General features: G+C 40.3%; 2 protein-coding genes and 1 long non-coding RNA gene across 11 annotated transcripts in view; 2 read left to right on the top strand and 1 right to left on the bottom strand.

Moving 5' to 3' along the window:
* CRYZL1 (crystallin zeta like 1) overlaps positions 1–8,410 on the top strand; it is a 33,838-nt gene extending 25,428 nt beyond the window's left edge. The window contains exons 9-13 of one of the 5 annotated variants that reach the window (XR_015168745.1): positions 1,834–1,932; positions 3,594–3,715; positions 4,836–4,941; positions 7,295–7,362; positions 7,905–8,096. Coding sequence is in view for 4 of the 5 variants with exons in the window: in XM_086413847.1 (XP_086269973.1) it covers positions 1,834–1,932; positions 3,594–3,715; positions 4,836–4,941; positions 7,317–7,362; positions 7,905–8,004 (473 nt within the window). In the remaining variant the exon portion in view is untranslated. Of the gene's footprint in view, positions 1–52; positions 1,933–3,593; positions 3,716–4,835; positions 4,942–7,294; positions 7,363–7,904 lie in introns of those variants that run through there. The other 4 variants (XM_086413847.1, XM_086413849.1, XM_086413848.1 and 1 more) reach the window with 4 other exon arrangements.
* On the bottom strand, positions 1,728–8,957 carry LOC147380373 (uncharacterized). Of its 2 annotated transcripts, XR_015168749.1 has the most exons (3): positions 8,393–8,957; positions 5,144–5,218; positions 1,728–1,990 (listed from the first exon to the last, which is right to left on the bottom strand). It is a non-coding gene; the product is annotated as an uncharacterized LOC147380373 (long non-coding RNA). The 2 variants fall into 2 exon arrangements; XR_015168750.1 differs by lacking the exon at positions 5,144–5,218 and having other exon boundaries at positions 8,393–8,909.
* DONSON (DNA replication fork stabilization factor DONSON) lies at positions 8,865–18,834 on the top strand. Of its 4 annotated transcripts, XM_086413841.1 has the most exons (11): positions 8,865–9,347; positions 10,099–10,179; positions 10,403–10,504; positions 11,110–11,313; positions 12,220–12,398; positions 13,612–13,790; positions 14,414–14,495; positions 14,604–14,708; positions 15,555–15,753; positions 16,935–17,147; positions 18,062–18,834. In XM_086413841.1, the coding sequence occupies exons 1-11, from the start codon at positions 8,865–8,867 to the stop codon at positions 18,197–18,199; spliced, it is 1,965 nt and encodes a 654-aa protein (XP_086269967.1). In that variant the 3' UTR covers positions 18,200–18,834. The 4 variants fall into 4 exon arrangements, with proteins under 4 accessions (XP_086269967.1, XP_086269968.1, XP_086269969.1 ...); XM_086413842.1 differs by lacking the exon at positions 10,403–10,504; XM_086413844.1 differs by lacking the exon at positions 8,865–9,347 and having other exon boundaries at positions 10,099–10,321.
* Positions 18,835–18,877: the final 43 nt, after the last annotated feature.

Here is an 18,877-nt window from a genome sequence, read left to right as displayed (position 1 = left end):
TGTATCACTTTTCGTTTCTCAACCTCTTTTACCCGGTGATATATACCTAAAGGGGCCCACAGAGAATGAGATCGATGGATGGCATCACCAACTCAATGGACATGAGTCTGAGGAAACTCCGGGAGATGGTAAAGGATAGGGAAGCCTGGCATGCTGCAGTTCGTGGGGTTGCAAAGAGTTGGATACAACTTAGCGACTGAACAACAAATGTCCCTAAAGTTGCCTGTTTCCTGTGATTCGCTGGCATGGGAGATGAGCCAGTTAAACAGAAACCCAGGTCACATATAGTTTAGGATAAACAGGATATGGCATCAGCTGGGGAGCTCTTGAAAGGACTGACCCTATCCCAAAAGCAATGAACACGGGAAAGAGAAAGAAAATAGAGATTGACAAAATAGAATGGAGATGGGAATGGAATTTAGTAGACTGGAGTTAACAGAATTAACATTGGAGATTAACAGATGAAGAGAAGAGCAGAGTGTAAGGCCTGCAGGAGGGAAAGTAAGATTCACTGGGTGTTGACATGAATGATAGTTCCTTAAATCCTCAACAACCCTGTGCCAAGTAACTGGGAAACAGCATCTCAGAATTTAGTTTTTCCAAGGATGTGCCAGGGTGTGTACCACTAGGCCTGGAATGGGATTTGAACCCAGGCCTGTCTAACAGTAAAGCCTGGGTTATTTCCATGGTTATGTTATGCTTTTGGCAGATAACCAAGAAATGGAAAGAAGGTTGAAACAGGCATTGAGAAAGGAGGGAGATAAGAAAAAAGGAAAAAAAGAAGAGATTGAAAATGGAGGGGAGGAGCATAAATAGTACTGTGGACAAGGAGCAGTTTCCTCTTGGTTAACCCTGCCCTTCCCTCCTGTCTCCCCACGCCCACCCCCAAGACTTCAGTCAGTACTGGACTGACTACACCTTGAACCTGAGCAGCTCTGAGCAGAATTCTCTGTAATGAGAAGGTATTCAAAGATACAAAAATGAAATAGAGATGTATCTTCATTTTCCAATTCAAATTCTGAGGTTTTTTAAAAAATATTTTATTGTATTTGGTTGCATCAGCTCTTAGTTGTAGCATGTGGGATCTAAGTAGATCCCTGATCAGGGATTGAACCTGGTCTCCCTGCTTTGGGAGCAGTAGTCTAGCCACTGGACCACCAGGGAAGTCCCCAAATTCTGAGATGTTTTAATTCTCATTGGCTTGTTCTCTTAATATAGTGCTTTAAAACAACCAGTTAAAGTTAGTTTTATTTTCACTAACTCTGCTTAGAATAATCCTGTTTTGTTTTTTCACCTTCAGGAATTTTTTTGTTTTGTTTTGGAGGGCAAGTCAGGGGATGCCGGTACAGGTTGGGATTTCTGTGACTGAGAAAGGATAAAACTGCCTGTAGTAGAGAAGTACCAAATCCAGAATAGATCTTTGTACTTTTGAGCTCTGAACTCTATTAAATCTGAACATTCTTAAGAAATTGTTTAATCTTTCAGTTCATATCTATATAAGTACATTTGCTAAATTAAGAGAGTCTCAGTTCTGGCAAAATACCCTTTACCTATAAAGAACAGTCCTCTGTGTCAACAGATCAACCTTGGAATATGTTATCTGTAGAATGCTCATATTTTAATTTATTGACTATACCAGTTTCTTCATCCTTTCATCCTTACCAACACTGGGTTAGATGAGTGAAAAACAGGATAATTCAGATTCAATAACTGCTTCAACCATTTAATTCATTTCAGAGATGAGAAATTTATTTGCTTTTCTTGCTCTTGCTCTGGGAGCTATGTTGATCACATAGGGAACAGTACAATCGCCTGACTTGCTGTCCTTTGCAGCTCGAGTGATCGATGTTTCTAACGGGAAAGCCCATGTGGCTGAAAGCTGTTTAGAAGAAACAGGTGGCCTCGGAGTGGACATTGTCCTAGATGCTGGAGGTGGGCACTTTACTAAATCAGGAGTCTCTGTCATTTTTTGTGTGTTATGGATAAATTTCTGGGAAAAAAATAGAACCAGGAAGTAATTACTTACACATTTATTAAGTTGAGGTCAAGAGTTTTTTTAACTTTTTGAACTGGAGCTTCATTTTATTCCCATTTTAAGCACCATCAGAAGAGAGAACATGCTTACCTTTTAAAAAAGTATGCATGCGTGCTTAGTTGCTTCAGTCATGTCCGACTCTGCAACCCTATGGGCTATGGCCCACCAAGCTCCTCTGTCCAGGCAGGAATACTGGAGTGAGTTCCTATGCCCTCCTCCATGGGATCTTCCCAACTCGGGGAGTGAACCCTTGTCTCACGTCTCCTGCATTAGCAGGCCGGTTCTTTACTGCTGGGGGCTTCCCTGGTGGTTCAGTCGGTAAAGAACCCACCTGCAATGCGGGAGATTTGGGTTCAATCCCTGGGTTGGGAAGATCCTCTGGAGAAGGGAACGGCTACCCACTCCAGTATGCTGGCCTGGAGAATTCCATGGACTCTGTAGTCCATGGGGTCTCAAAGAGACTGAGTGACTTTCACTTTCACTTCTTTACTGATGGTGCCACCTGGGAAGCCCTTTGGCGTCTAGGCATGGGAGTTTAAGTATCTCTGCAAGAAATCTGGGGCCTCCCTGGTTGTGCTTGTAGTGGTTGTGCTCAGTCACTCAGTCATGTCTGACTCCTTGTGAGCAGCAGCCCGCCACGCTCTTCTGTCCATGGTATTTTCCAGGCAAAAATACTGGAGTGGATTGCTGTCTGCCAGAGGGCTTTTCCTGACGCAGGAATTGAACCTGCGTCTCCTGCATTGGCAGGCAGATTCTTCACGGCTTTGGAGGTTCTTGGATTAGTTCAGGTCTCAGTCAGTCACTTGTTTCTGCTATGTGTGGCTGCCTTCTGTGGGATGGTGAGCTTCTGCAGTCCCTTTTTGGACAATGCAGAGAATTTTTTTGCATTTTACCTTTCTTGAACTTTTGCAGTTTAACCAATAGTTATTTAACACCTAATCTCTACACACTTAGGTAGTGCCACTGCACCTTAAGAAGAGGTTTCATAAGCCTGCCAAGGGATTCTATTTATATTTTGTTAGAATTTATCTTCTAAGATCATAACAAATGGAGCTATGGCCACAGCTGTTTGTTTTAGCCAGTATTTTCAAGATTTGAAATTAACTCAGAAAAATCTTTCAGTGGAAGTGAATGTATAGTTCATTAACTTTTCAAATGGACATTTCAATAATTACATCAAAGTAGGACATTCTTGAATCTATGAGTTCCTTACTCAGGAGTCAGCTTTCCCCAGAGTATTAAGCTATCAACGGTACGATTGAAACGGTCAGACTTAGTGGTGTGTGCTGTTATCCTGTCTGATTTTCAAACTGAAAGAGATGTTTTATCTTTAGTTATCTCATTTATAATTAAATCTAAAGTAGATTTTATAAACAGTTTTAATGCAAAAGTGTATTTTAAGGGGTCTGAATATATCGTATGTTACCTTGTTCTAAGAAAAATGCTTCCTTGTTACATTAAAAGTAAACAGAACTAGTTTGAAGAATAAATTTTTATCAGATTACTGTAAAATATATGTTCTCTCCCTCTCTTTCTTTTTAAACAATTCTTCTGTAAGTGAGGTTATATAGTAAAGATGACGAACCAGCTGAAAAATTACAACTACTACCACATAAACATGATATCATCACCCTTCTTGGTGTTGGAGGCCACTGGGTAACAACAGAAGAAAACCTGCAGGTATTATCAGAAACAGTAAAGCATTACTATTCCACCAATAGGGTATAATTAACAAAGAATGATGCCTAAGTGTTTTAGCACGGTGTGGTTAAATTTGTATAAATTTTTAATTATTTCCTATTTTTAAAGAAATATAGCTTTTATTTTTTTTTTAACTTTAGCTGTTGGCCAAGATGTTGAAACATAGTTGAAATATAGCAGAGGAGTTCATTTAATGGTTTGGAAATAATGACTTCTAAATTTTTTAATAGTATTTCAAATAAGATTTTTTTTCCCCTAGTAACAAACATTCATGTTGACATATACTTAGCAAAATATTTCTATATAAAATGACAATTTCTTAATTATTCAAATTAGAATTTACTCTGTGTGTGTGTGTGTGTGTGTGTGTGTGTGTGTGTAGTCTTCCATTTTTACATTTCTTCCAGTTTTACATTTCTCAGCAAAATTCAGGGATTTTTATTATGGTGATATTCACATACCAGAATTCTCATGTTCCAGTCTTCGATGATTTTCTAACATCCTCATGAAAATGACTGGTGAGTAGCAGCTAGAAATCACACACACACACACACACACACACACACACACTGGTGAGTAGCAGCTAAAAATCACACACACACACACACACACTGGTGAGTAGCATCTAGAAATCTCACACACACATTCACACACTGGTGAATAGCAGCAAGAAATCTCACACACACACACTGGTGAGTAGCAGCTAGAAATCACACACACACACACACACTGGTGAGTAGCAACTAGAAATCACACACACACACACACACACACACACAAACACAGACACCCCTAATACCACTTTATCACCTCTGGATTGGCACAGACACACACACACACACACACACACACACACAGACACCCCTAATACCACTTTATCACCTCTGGATTGGCCTTGCATTTTGACCTTGCTGTTTCATAATTTTGGACAATGAATTAGAAAAGAAATTACAGTGTACATACTGTTACTAAAGTCTGTGTGCTGATTACTTGCAATTTGGGTATTACTTGTGTAAAAATTTTTCTGACCTAAGATACCAATCATTCTCCTGCTATTAAACTCACAATAACTGAGAGTTCTTTGTGTATTTTATCCAAGCTGGATCCTCCAGATAGTCATTGCCTTTTCCTCAAGGGAGCAGCAGTGGCTTTCCTTAATGATGAAGTTTGGAATCTGTCAAATGTACAACAGGGAAAGTATCTTTATATCCTTTTTCCTGCCGATTTGAATTTCTGGCTTGAAATGTACCTTGTATTCTCATCATTAAATTCTGTAATAATGGTAATAGCTAGTTCCGAGTGTGTATAGGTACTTATTTAAATATGAAAACAACCCTGTGAAATTTAAGTATTGTTATTATTCCTCTGTCACAAGTAAAGAAACAAGGATAAAAGGTTAATACACACCCAAGGATGCAGCTGGCAAGTGCCAGGACAGGAATCACCCAAGCTGTCTCGCTCGTTTCTGAATGAGCAATCAAACTATAGGAGACATGGAAAAATTTACTTCATTTTAATTTGGCCTCAAGAAAATCACAGGTCACCTTAAGAGACTACATCTGTATTCCTATGGCAGCACTGCACAAAACATTTCAGAATATTCATCTACATTAGAGTTGGGGGGGGTGGTGTTTTTAAGAATATCAGTGCTAGGAAATCTTTATCAAAGAAAGATGGATTGATTATTTTTAATGGAAGTGATTCAGTAACAAATCAAGTGTAAAATAGAATCATTCCATTTTAGTAAAAGTAATCAAGTTTTCTTGAGACTCTGAAAGCAGTTCTGAAAGAAAGGTCCAAACCTCTTTAGAGCGGGGTCAATTTAAGAATAAATTTTGTTTCTGAGATGCCTGTCTTAAAGGCAGCTGTACCTGGTAAAATTTTTAATATTAATATATTGGATAAATATTAATACATTCTCGTTACTTAATAGAGTATAATTGTGCATGAAGAGACTTGCATGTCTCACTGAACATCATTATTTTTATCAAATGCGTATTGTATATGCATGCTATGTACAAGGCCAGCCTCCTCTAAAATCTATGGCAAGCTTATTTCAGAGCCTTCAATTAGTATATTCCATATTTTGAGTTTTAAAGAGTTCATTTCAAAACCAGAACATCCCCTTAATGTAGTGAATGTGTGTATTTAAAGTATTTTTGATTAAATATTTTCCTATTAAATTTAGAATAAACTTAATTTTTAACTCTCTAAAAGATTTAAATTTCAGCTTTAAATAATGAAATGTCCAATAACATTGTAATTCTCAAGAATACCATGGGATGTTAATTATAGACACTGTATTAAAAGTAACACAAGTTAGCATGTTTTGAATCTTACACGTCTAAAGGCAGGCTGGCTGCCTCTGCCTGTATTACTTAATTCTCTCAACTGCTCTCCTTTCCCCCACACCGTAAGATTTTAACCTCTCTGACAAACCCATGGACCAAGTTAAAATATGACATGTTTATAAGAAATGTTAAATTTTCAAAAATCAGAAATACATATTTTATATATATATACACACATACACACACTTACACATACCATTGGCAATTTCATTAACAGAAGAAAGCGAATTTGCAGTAACAAAGAGTGAATCAGTATTCTTTAGGTCCTTTAAAAAATATCTTTAAAGTAGCTTATGTTTCTGTTTTCTCCCTTACATTTCCTAAAGTCCTGAATCAAACTTTAGTCCTCACTTGTGCAAACCCCCCTCAGCTGCATCACACATGAGCCAGTTGATGCTTATGATTTATATAGAGATAGCCTTCCAATTGTGTGATTATACATCATAGATAATTCTCCTGTACTATCAGTTAGGCGATGGCACCCCACTCCAGTACTCTTGCCTGGAAAATCTCATGGACGGAGGAGCCTGGTGGGCTGCAGTCCATGGGGTCGCAAGAGTTGGACACAACTGAGTGACTTCACTTTGACTTTTCACTTTCATGCATTGGAGAAGGAAATGGCAACCCACTCCAATGTTCTTGCCTGGAGAATCCCAGGGATGGGGGAGCCTGGTGGGCTGCCGTCTATGGGGTCGCACAGAGTCAGACATAACTGAAGCGACTTAGCAGCAGCAGCAGCAGTTATATAGACTCTCAGCTCTAATATTATTTCAATTAAATGACTAGAGTTTTTAATTTTATACTGTTTATTCTTATTTGCATATATTAGATTATTAACTTTCTTGCATACATATCATATATCAGCTAGCTTAATAAATGTGCACCTAAAGTAAGAAATATAAGTGCTAAATTTTTAACTAAAATACCATATTTAGCGCTAAGATGAAACCCTGACCCATTCTGTTATTAATACCATTCACTTGGGTTAACACTAGTCATTACTTAAGGAGAAACATTAGGCTTCTTTCATCACTTGTCCTTTGAAGTTTTATGCTCTATTATGTCACTCTCTCTCTCAAATCACTTACCCCATTTTCCTGGTTTAGAGGTAGACTTGGACAGCTTATAGAACTTGTTACAAAAATAGGTGACCTGCCTAGCATCCTCTGCTTATCAGATAGTTTTATTTACTCCTTTACATTATCACCTTAACAGTCTTTTCCAGCTACGTATCTTAAAAGATGTGATGGAGAAGTTATCAACTGGTGTTTTTAGGTATGCTAAACAACCAAATCATTGTTCTTGTTTATTTTTCTATTCTCCAAGAGATAAAATGGGCATTCCCATTTTTGTTTCAGCTTTCTCAGTATACTTGTTGCCACCATATGTTACATTTTGCTTAAACAGCTGCTGTTTAATATTTCTAAAGTGTATCCTGTGATACACCAGTAAGTAATTATTCCCTAAGATAGAACTGGTTCATGAGTTTTCTTTACTGCATTCCATACTGTATCAGCCCCTTCGCTTATCCACATCACCCCTCCCAAAGCAATTTGAAATAACCCACAGGTAGACAGGAGGGAAAAGTACAATTTTTTTTCAGCTGAATCTGTTTATCAAAAAAGAGGAATTAAAAAAGGGAATGGAGAGAATGGGTCTTTTCCCCTCCCAAAATCTAACCACTCTTAATAGTGGAAATATTAATGGGCAAATTTTATTTAAACTAATAGAGCTGAACTACAGCAATTGTCAACTACCCTGCTGTGTACTCTCCTCATCCTTAACTAGACATTTCTAATCATTTCATTCTTCCTCAGACCTCAGTTGGATGAACCCATTCCACTATACGAGGCAAAAGTTACCATGGAAGTTGTTCAGAAAAATCAAGGAAGAAAGAAGCAAGTTGTTCAGTTTTAATGTTCTCTCTGACCTCAGCTGGATGAACCAGTTCCAGTATTTGAAGCCAGAGCTTCCTTGGAAATTGTTCATAAAAGTCAAGGAACCTAAAAGCAAGTTTTGTGTTTTTAAGTATATTTTCCTGCTGAAACAAGATGCTCATTTATTTGAAGTATTTGAAAAGTATCTGAAAAAAATTATCGTACAGACGGTCGAAGCAGTTGTAAATTTTAACATCTAAAGGGAATATTCTGAAAGCCTTTTAAATTATTGTCCTTATATATTTGCCTCTTATAAATTGTTTACATGAAGAAAAACGGTCATCGGAATCCACACTATGTCGACAAAACTGTTGGGAGTCTTGCTATGTCAAAATACTTTTCTGATGAACTCCTTTCTCAATACTTACCTTCTTTCTTTAAACATCCTTTGCTGTCGTAATTTAATACTTGGAATATATTTTCAAGTATCAAAGGATCTAGCCAAGAGAAAGCTAAATTTTTTTTTTCTTCAAATATTCATTCACTCCAGGGTTTCCTCAGGATGGAACCAGAGCAACACTAACGCGCCCGTGACCTCTGCAGTGTTTGCGTGAATGGCTGCAGCGGCGATGCCGGCTGGGGCCGCTTTGGGGGGGTCGGGAGGGGAGGCCCAGGCCCCTCAGCAGCCCTGGACGTCTCCGCTGAGCTCCGGAAGCTTACCGAAGCGGCAGCTCAGGTGTGACGTTTCCTTTCTTCCTGGCGCCTCACTGCGGACTTAAATAGCACTCGGCTCTCCCGGCGCGCTTCCCAGCCACCTAGCCCCGGGAGGTCAGGCTGGCGCGCCCGGGGAACGTCCTGGGACACAAGCGACAGCAGCGCATCTCCCGCCGCGGGAGGAACATGGCGTGGATGACCCGCGCGAACGCCCCGCCGCGCACGCGCCGTGAGAGGCTCGGGGACGGGGCCGCGCGAGGGCCCCATCGCGCACGCGCCATGAGCGGCTCGGGGGCGGGGTCACGCGGAGGCGGAGCCCGGACGCGCGGGAACCTCCTGTCGGGCTGCCCCCCTCGGCCTCCGCCGGGCGTTATGGACCTGTCTGTACCCGGCTATTCGCCCAGTTTCAAAAGGCCGCCCGAGACACTGCGGCTCCGCCGGAAAAGGGGTCGGAGCCTCGGCGCCGCAGAGCGGCCCGAGCCGGCGACCCGCCGCGCCGCCCGGGCGGCCGGGCTGCCCCTCCGCCCTTTCCCGGCGGCGGGCAGAGGCGGCGGCGGCGGCCCGGCCGGGGCCCGAAGGAACCCCTTCGCCCGCCTGGACAACCGGCAGCGGGCCGCCTCCGAGCCTCCCGAGGGCCCGCCCCGCGGCCAGCAGGAGGCGCCTGGCCGGGTGAGTGTCCTCGCGCCTGGGAGCCGAGGGGACTCTCGTAACAGTCCGGGGGTGGATTCGGCCGTGAAGTAGGGCTGGCTGGCTCTCGCGTCCCGGGAGGGAAATGGGCGCCGAGTTGAAGTCGCCCGCGGCCTCGGGTTGCCCGGGGGTGGGGGGCGGCGTGAAGTGCGCTCCGCGAGCGGCCGCGGGGCGTGCGGGGCTGGCGGATCCCGAGGAGCGGACCCTGCATCTCCCACGCTCCAGTCCGGTGCCCGGCCTGCAGACCCTGGGCGGCCGCCGCGGGGTAGAAGGGATGAGAGGTCAGTGGGCGTGTGGCTCCGAGTTGTCCTGGAGCCACCCGGGGAAGGCCCCCGTTTGAGGGGAAGAATACAGGACCCTCTTTCCTGCGGCATTCAGTGCGTCCCTTCTCCCGCCCTCCAAATTATTCTGGATTTGGAGGAATGGTGAGGATTGATCAGGGGATCAGAATTTACCCCATGATTTGTCTTACTCCAAAACCTTTTGAATCTTTTGAGTTGAGATTATTGATTATTGAGTTATCAGTTGTGCAGACCACCTGCCTTCTTCCCCGTGCATTTTGATGGTTAAAGTTCAGACACAAAGCTGAAGTGACACTCTCCGTCACACTGATTAGGGCTCCTGTGAATTCCTGGGCTTACTGAGAAACTTGTGTGCCAGGTGAAGCTCTGGAGGTTTAAAGCGAACTCCAGCATCATTTAGAATTTAAAAGGACCATTTTTTTTCACCTCAGTTTTTAGATTCTAATCAAGAAAATGATTTGCTCTGGGAAGAGAAGGTTCCTGAAAGAACAGCCATTACAGAATTACACCAGGTAATACTTTTGAAATGTCATTAGAGTGTATATTTTTATAAATTCAGACTGCTGAGAAGCGTTTTACTTGGAAAATCGTTTACCAGAGAGCCCTGTGTGATCATTTCTACCAGACTTGAAAGGACCACCGGCATCAGCCTTGGTAAAGGACTTTGTATGTAGTAACTGTTTATCATGGCACCAGTGCTAAAGCAGATGTAGAGGTGAGGTTTCTTTTTCATAGGTAGTAACAAGTCCAACGCATCACTCAGAACCAGTGCCTCCAGGCTTATCCCGAGTTCCCCCAAGACCCAGTCTCCCTTCCTTGCAAGTGAATGGCCTTCAGGTCAGTTGGAAATAGTTCCCCCTTTCCTATTATTTTTAAATAGCATCACTTAAAAGAGTCGTTTTAATATGGAGAACAGCGACTGGACAGCAGACAGTTTGGGGGAAGTGTTTGAGGCAGCAGACGCTTCTTCAACCAGCCTGAGAGGCTGATCAGAGGCCAGGTTCCCTGCAAGGAGCAGCTTAGCCCTGGCTCCAGAGTTTGGAAGCTAAAAAGTGCTTTTGAAAAAATGCTTGGAAGATTTGTGCTTTGACAGCAGTATCAATAGCAGATTTTTTAAAATTATGATCATGAAAATAGTATTTCTCTTGTGACTAAACTATGTAGAAGTATAATAAAAGGTGAAAACTGCCTTTCCAACACTACCACCACCCCCAACAACAACAATTCCCACTTTCCAGAGATACCATCACTGCTAATGGTCTAGTGTAGCTCCTTCTGGACGTTTTCACAGTGTGTAATTAGTTTCCAGTGTTATTTATTGTACAGTTCATAACATTTTGAGATTTCAGCAATCATGAGCATGTTTAGTGGATGACTTCTGTAGATTGAAGGGTTTTTTCCTTAGTACTCTACTAATTTTTGTGTTCTTTGTTTTCTAAAAGACTCCTCATGTATCATTCTCCGAATCTGATATTCCACCCTCAGAAAGTACTGAGTTACCTGTGGACTGGAGCATTAAAACACGACTCCTTTTCACCTCTTCTCAACCCTTTACCTGGGCAGATCATTTGAAAGCCCAGGAAGAGGCTCAAGGTATCATCCAGCATTGCAGGGCAACAGAAGTTACTTTGCCTCAAAGTATACAGGTAATCCTGTGAGAAAATAGCTATGCATTAAAGTAACAAATGAAGTATAAAAAGTACTTCTCTGCAAACCGTCAGCGATATTTCCTTCCGTTAAGTTTTTCTTTGGACATTTAAGACACAGAGACGTGGGAAATTATTTTATTTTCCAAATGCCGCATCCATATACTTTTTAAAATCATACTGAGTAACTGTTAAATTTACAGACCTGTCCTGAGAATTTCTCATTGTTGCAGGCAAGAATTGTTTGAACTAAACTTTTTAAGGCCTTTTGCGAAAAAAAAATTGAAGGAAATGAAAAGCAATTGAGGAGTAGGATTGCAAAGAGATTTTACTGGTTTCCTCATATACTGTATTCTGCATTTTGTAAATGTGCTAACTCTTACCCCCTTGGGCGACAGTCTGTTGTAAATTTAGTAGAGTTAATGAGTTCTAGAAAGCTTTTCAAAAATGTAATTACCATTACTTTCAAGCAGCTCAACTCAAACTAGGTTAAAAGAGATTACCTTGGTTACCTCTTTTTTAATCAGTAGATCCTGGTGATTTGTAATTGGGACTATCGGTTTTTACTGGCTACTTTTGAAAGAGTTTTGAGGCAAAGGAGTTGTATATAGTGTTATCTACATACACGCACCCTGCCCTAGGGTTGAGCATCATTGTCCTCAAGGAGGGTAGAGACAGGCAAATGCTCCTCTCTGTGTCCAGGTGTCCTTTCTGATATGTGGGTTATCAGACTGTAATTGCTGGCAAGGAAGCTTTTCCCGAATAATGAACTACACTTCAGCCTCTGTAACTGTTGTTAACACATTGCTACAGAAGAATAAATGTTTGGTATATTCAATGTCTTTTTAATTAAATTCTGTGTTTCTAATGGGGCAAAAACTGTCCAATATCATCTTTGGATTTTAGGATCCCAAACTCTCCACTGAGCTCCGCTGTGCTTTCCAGCGGAGCCTCATCTATTGGCTCCACCCTGCCTTGTCTTGGCTGCCATTGTTCCCTCGTATCGGAGCTGACAGAAAAATGGCTGGAAAGACAACCCCGTGGTCAAATGATGAAACCCTGCAGCACGTGTTAATGAGTGACTGGTAAGATGAATAAAAATTTGTGAATCCCATAGTGAATTTTCATTTTAGCAGTATTCTTTCCTTATTTATGATGTGTAATTGGACATTAGTAGATGGATTTCTCTGTCCTTCTGAATTGTTTTATTAAAATATTAATGATTAACTGCTGGAGAAGACTCTTTGAGAGTCCGTTGAACAGCGTGGAGATCAAGCCAGTCAATCCTAAAGGAAATCAACCCTGAATATTCATGGGAAGGACTGATACTGAAGCTCCAATACTTAGGCCACCTGATGCTAAGAGCTGGCTCATTGGCAAAAACCCTGATGCTGGGAAAGATTGAAGGCATAAGAAGGGAGCAGCAGAGGATGAATTGGTTAGATAACATCACTGACTCAATGGATGTGAATTTGAGTAAACTCCCGAAGATAGTCAAGGACAGGGCAACCTGGCATGCATAGTCCATGGGGTCACAGAGTCAGACATGACTTAGCAACTGAAAAACAACAGCCATGATTACCAATTTAAACTGATTTAAATTGTTTACTTTTGGGGAATTCCCTGGGAGTCCACTGGTTAGGGCTCGTAGCCAGAGTTCAGTCCTGGTCAAAGAACTGAGATCCTGCATTTTGCGTGGTACAGGCCACTCCCTGCCAAAATTTTTTTTCCTCAAATTGTTTACTTGTTTAGCTCTTATTCACTCCTTTTTTCCCCCCTCTGGCTGCATTGCAAAGCTTGTGGGATCTTAGTTCCCCAACCAGGGTTAGAACCCATGCACCCTGCGGTGGAAGCCAGGAGTACTAACCGCTAGGCTGACAGGGAACTCCCAGCTCTTGTTCTCTCTTTATGTAGTTATAGAATGCATGTAAGTATTTGATGACTATATAGAGACAATTCTTTAATATTACTTTTTGTTAATGGCTGTGTCCCTTCTCATCAGTAGAAGCTGCTTATTAAAAGTCAGCAACCTGATATCAACCTCAACTGCTTTGTCTAAAGAAAAAATGGCAAGCATTTAAATGTTAAACGCTACTTGTTAAAGTATTTAGAATTCATCAGTGAGTCCCATGACCAATTTCAGTCCTTTAAAAAGCCAAGTTCTATGTCATGGGAAAAATTCAGACCATTACCTGTAATAATTGTGTTTGAAATCAGGTGAGGATCAAGTGATATAGAAATTTTCAATATTGAGTTGACATTTTAATAATGCCTAAAGAAAAATATTTTTCTTCATAGGTCTGTGAGCTTTACTTCTCTATATAACCTGCTGAAGACAAAACTTTGCCCTTATTTCTACGTTTGTACCTATCAGTTTACTATCCTGTTCCGTGCAGCAGGGTTAGCAGGAGATGATGTAATCACGGCTCTCATATCTCCTACGACTAGAGGTATAAGAGAAGCTATGAAAAACGAAGGTAAAACTATACCTTTAAAGTGAGAATACCAAACTGTAAACACCTTAAAAGTTAAAATTTGAACTGTCTTCTAACAGTTGAATTATCTTCTACAACTTTTATCTTGTTACTTTAAAAATGACTTCATTTCTTCACTTTGGTCTTTTTTCTTAGCATTTAATTAAATTATCCGTTGTACATAGCTTTAAGTTACATTCCCTTCTCTAGTCTCTAAACATATGTCAAGCTGGAAAGTCCCAATCTGAATATACTCCTGTAGAATTTCTTTTATAGTACAAATTATCTACACTCTTCTAATAACTTGATTTTTAAACTTTGTCAACACGTTAGTAGATCATGAAGTCTGTTCAGTGGACTTATTCAGCACTTTTTTAAAAAGTGAAAGAGTAATGTATACTCGATGAAAGATTACCAAATGCAGTAAGAATATGTATTGTCCTGAACCATTTGTTTAAGGAGATATATGAGTATTGTGAGCTGCTGTCAAGAAAGCATGGAAAACACTGCTTTAATGATCAAATGTAGAAACTCATTTTCAAATATTCTCTACAAGTCAACAAGACTGTTAATTCTTTCAGAGTATATTAAATAAAACATAGTTTCATTTTTCTTGTCTCATGTAGGTATTGAGTTTTCTCTGCCTTTAATAAAAGAAAATGGCCCTGAGAAGAGGAAAGCGTCTGGAACAGGCTTGCGACACGGGGAGTATGTGATTAAGATAACCTTTTACGTCATCCATGTGACTTAAGGATTCAATGTAGAGGAAACAGCTTTATGAAATGTGAACCCTAACTAACTGTAGCAATGTCCTAGGGAGCAAGCCATCAGTGATGAGGATGAAGAAGAAAGTTTTTCCTGGCTGGAAGAGATGGGTGTCCAAGATAAAATTAAAAAACCAGACGTGCTTTCTATCAAGCTGTATCCTTTCAGTTACTGTTTAACTCAAATTGATTTTCATTGAATTCAGTTAGTGAGCAATGTAATTTTTTTGTTTGTTTTTTTTGGATGAGGATGTAGGATCTTAGTTCCCTGACCAGGGATCGAACCCATGCCCCCTGTAGTGGAAGGTCAGAGTCCTAAACACTGGACCACTAGGGAATTCTCTTGAGCAATGTAATATTGACTGGAAGTTTTCTTTTACTATTATCTTAAAGTATCCTTAAGATCATATTCAAACTTAACTTGCCACATGACATTAAAAAGCAAACCCCTAAGAGCAGTAAAACAAGAAAAATTAAAGTTTTTTTTAAGTAAAAATATTCTGTTTTGGGTAAATTTGGGGAGGGGAATGGAATGGATTTTTGACTAGAGAAGAAATTCATTTTTCTAAGGAATATCAATTTCTAGCAAATTCAGATGGTCATAAAGAAATTATTTTGATTATTAGGATGCCTTACAATTGCAAGAGCTTCCCTGGTGGCTCAGATGGTAAAGAATCTGCCTGCAGTCAGGAGACTTGGGTTCAATCCCTGGGTTGAGAAGATTCCCCTGGAGAAGGAAATGGCAACCCATTTCAATACTCATGCCTGGAGAATCCCATGAACAGCGTAGCTGGCAGGCTACAGTCCACGGGGTCGCAAAGAGTCGGACGTAACTGAGCGACTAACACTTTCACTTCACTTTTCATGATTGCAGTGAAGAGAATTAGCAAGAGCATTTTATTTGGAGTAGGGAAAAGGGTTCCTGGTGAGTCAAGATTAAGATAACCACTGTTACTGTTGGTATGGGATTTGCATTTGTAATTTCCTTGATTGTCATGTTCAGGCGTAAAGAGATACATGAAGTACAAATGGATCACAGACCAGAGTCTGTTGTGTTGGTGAAGGGAATGAATACCTTTACACTGCTAAATTTTTTGATCAACTGTAAGAGTTTAATTGCTACCTCAGGTCCACAGGCAGGACTTCCACCAACCCTCTTATCCCCAGTAGCTTTCCGAGGTGCCACAATGCAAATGCTTAAGGTAATAAAAAGGAAAGAAATTGTGTACTAATTGTCATCACCTAACTTCTGAAGACATATTTTCCCCTGTTTTGATAGGATGAATTCTTGTTTTTTTAATAGCTCAGCTTCCTTACAGGGGCTTTCCTGGTAGCTCAGTGGTAGAGAATCTGCCTGCAATGCAGGAGACATGGGTTTCAATCCCTGGGTCAGGAAGATCCCCTGGAGGAAGAAATAGCAAGCCACACCAGTATTCTTGTCTGAAGAATCCCATGGACAGAGCTGGAGGGCTACAGTTCATGGGATCGTAGAATCGTAAAGAGTCAGACACAACTGAGTGACTAAACCACAACCTTTTTACATGGTGCACATTTTCTTTCCTGCGAGTAAAAAAATTCCTTGATATAAAGTTGTTTCAAAGGAATTATATGAACTATACTAATTATTTGAAATGTTGTATTTGAATTATTGCTATAGGAAAAGTTGTTTAATTTCGTCTTTCTGAACCACTGAAAGAACAGAGCCAACCAAGAATGTTATGTTAAATTACATTGTTGTTGTTTAGTCACTAACTCGTGTCCAGCTCTTTGTGACCCCATGGACTATAGCCTCATCATGCTCCTCTGTCCATGAGATTTTTCCAGGCAAGTATACTGTGAGTTGGTTGCCATTTCCTTCTCCAGGGGATCTTCCTGACCTAGAGGTCAAACCCACATCTCCTGCCTTGGCAGGTGGATTCTTTACCACTGAGCCACGGGGGAAGCCCCATTTTCAAATTATAGTAGGTCTCAAAAACTGGATCATGGTTAAGTGAAAACAATCTCTCTCCATATTGTTGAAGAAATACGCATGCAGTTTTGATGTGAATTACATGGTGAATAACAGCAACAGAACCTTTTTATTTTGTTAATACTATGCATTGAATGTGCTTTAATAAACCACAAAGGATACCATTACTAGAAGTTATTTTCCCTAGAACTAGTACTTCCATTGACAGTCTCATAATTTGGAGGAGAGGATGCTGGAAGCTGAGAATTTCTGAACAGGTTTACTCACGAAACTTTCTTGTGGTGGACCTTATGAACTACTTTTGTTCCCTAACTGTTAAAGAGAGGAATGCCCAAATGAGAAGTTATTGGTCACATTTTTAGCTGGGGACAAAAGCTAAATGGTACCATAACTTTCTTTAAAATTTTCTTGAAGGCTCGAAGTGTGAATGTGAAGACACAAGCTCTTTCTGGATACAGCAATCAGTTTAGCTTGGAGATTACAGGCCCCATTATGCCTCATTCTCTACACTCTGTGATGATGCTACTCCAGTCTTCACAGAATGGGTCGTTTTCTGCAGGACTGTATACACATGAGCCAACTGCTGTATTTAATATCTGCCCACCAAAGGATAATGTACTGGATAAGGTAAGTAGACAGCTGGTAAACAAATTTAGTTGTAGTCTTCTCAAACTACATAAAAGTGAAAGTCGTTCAGTCGTGTGCTCTTTGTGACCCCATGGACCATACAGTCCATGGAATTCTCTAGGCCAGGATACTGGAGTGGGTAGCCTTTCCCTTCTCCGGGGGATCTTCCCAGCCCAGGGATCGAACCCAGGTCTCCTGCATTCGGGCAGATTTTTTAGTAACAGAGCTGTCAGAGAAGCTCTCAAACTAGATGGATGGAGGAAATCAGTCATTTGTGATGAGCCAAACTGGTGTTCTCAGTTATTAAACTGTACTAAGTATTAATTAGCAAGAGGAAAGGAAAAATGACTTAGTTTTTTTTGAGATAAATTCTATGAATTCACACTGTTATAGGAAACACTTACTAAAGAACTTCCCTAACAAAAGGCATGTTATTTTTGTGGTCCTTTCGGATGCAGAACTTAACAGTACCTGATTCCTTTTATAAATTATTGGAACATTAATAATTATGGATATTATTTAACCCCCATGCCTTTTTTCTATGTAAGTTTTTCTTAGATGCCGGGGGGAGGTGAGGGAGAGAGCTACTTGGTAAGTTCTACGTGATACAGAAGTTCCTAGATATGTATCACACACTTTTTAAAAAGCCTTTAATTTTGAACATATAAATTCTTATTTACTTATAAGGCCTTTTAAACTTTTTATCAGTTTGCCAGACTGCTAAAAATAACCAAAATTAGCATTTGGGGATGCTGTCATTGTGTAGAAATTCTCAGGGTGAGCTTCTATTGATGATGATAAATTTGCCTTTATAATCATCAATGAGGCATCTGTCAAAGATCCCATGGTAATTTTAAAAACTCATCAGTGTTCAGACTCATGCTTTTTACTGACTTCCTTACAAATTTTCATAGGAGGCTGTTCACGAGGAGCTTGCCAATTGTGGATTGCACCCTAAAACTCTGGACCACCTTTGTCGAACACCAGTACTGGGAAAATTGTCCTTACGGCATGTGGAAATGAGTGACTACATTTATAATTGGAGATCCTGAACACCAAAGTAAGCCTAAAAGGAATCTGTGAGGAAAAAAGCCTTCTAGCAAGGAAATTCAAGATTCTTATACATTTGGTTTTAAAGTTCACTTTGGAAGTTACCCAAATGTTTAGAGATATTAATCTTTCACAGTAACTTTTTATTACATGCACTAAGTTTAAGAGTAGGATTAAGGTTTTAAAATTTTGTTTTTACTCTCTTGATGAAGATAAAACTTTTTTAAAACTTGAATGAAAACTCTAGATCCATTAATTATAAACTGGGTAGAAAAATGAATGTTTCAATGCAAATGGAAATTGAGGATTAGTATCAATTATCTTGAGACAGTGTGAGTAATGGCATTGGGGCAAAACTAACAGTTGACTTAGGAGACAACTAGTCTACTGGGCTGACTGATGGTGCTTCCACCTCAGTTGTTTCCCTGCCTGTTTATGATTCCACTGTTCTCAAATACTTGTTTTAATGCGTGTTCATTCCGATTAGGGTATTTTGTATTCCGTATAGAATAGGGTCGCTCAGCTGTCATGACAAAGCAGTACTTAGTATGTTCTTGTAGGTTATTTATGTGTGTGTATATATATATATACATATATAATTCAAATTTTCTTAAATAAAAGTGTTTAGAAATCAAAAGCATTGGGTAAAGAAGTAACAGTAGTGAAGAAGTATGTGTTCA

Source organism: Bos grunniens, chromosome 1, assembly GCF_055505025.1.
Source record: "Bos grunniens cultivar Pamir isolate PY7600 chromosome 1, Bosgru_T2T1.0, whole genome shotgun sequence".
Taxonomy (NCBI): domain Eukaryota; kingdom Metazoa; phylum Chordata; class Mammalia; order Artiodactyla; family Bovidae; genus Bos; species Bos grunniens.
This window is presented reverse-complemented; position numbering and strand designations above follow the sequence as displayed.

Coding starts and splice junctions, on each gene's coding strand:
- DONSON (XM_086413841.1), top strand. CDS start 8,865: ATGGCGTGGATGACCCGCGCGAACGCCCCGCCGCGCACGCGCCGTGAG. Junction 12,399..13,611: donor CACGTGTTAATGAGTGACTG/GTAAGATGAATA, acceptor TTTTCTTCATAG/GTCTGTGAGCTTTACTTCTC. Junction 14,496..14,603: donor ACAGGCTTGCGACACGGGGA/GTATGTGATTAA, acceptor GCAATGTCCTAG/GGAGCAAGCCATCAGTGATG.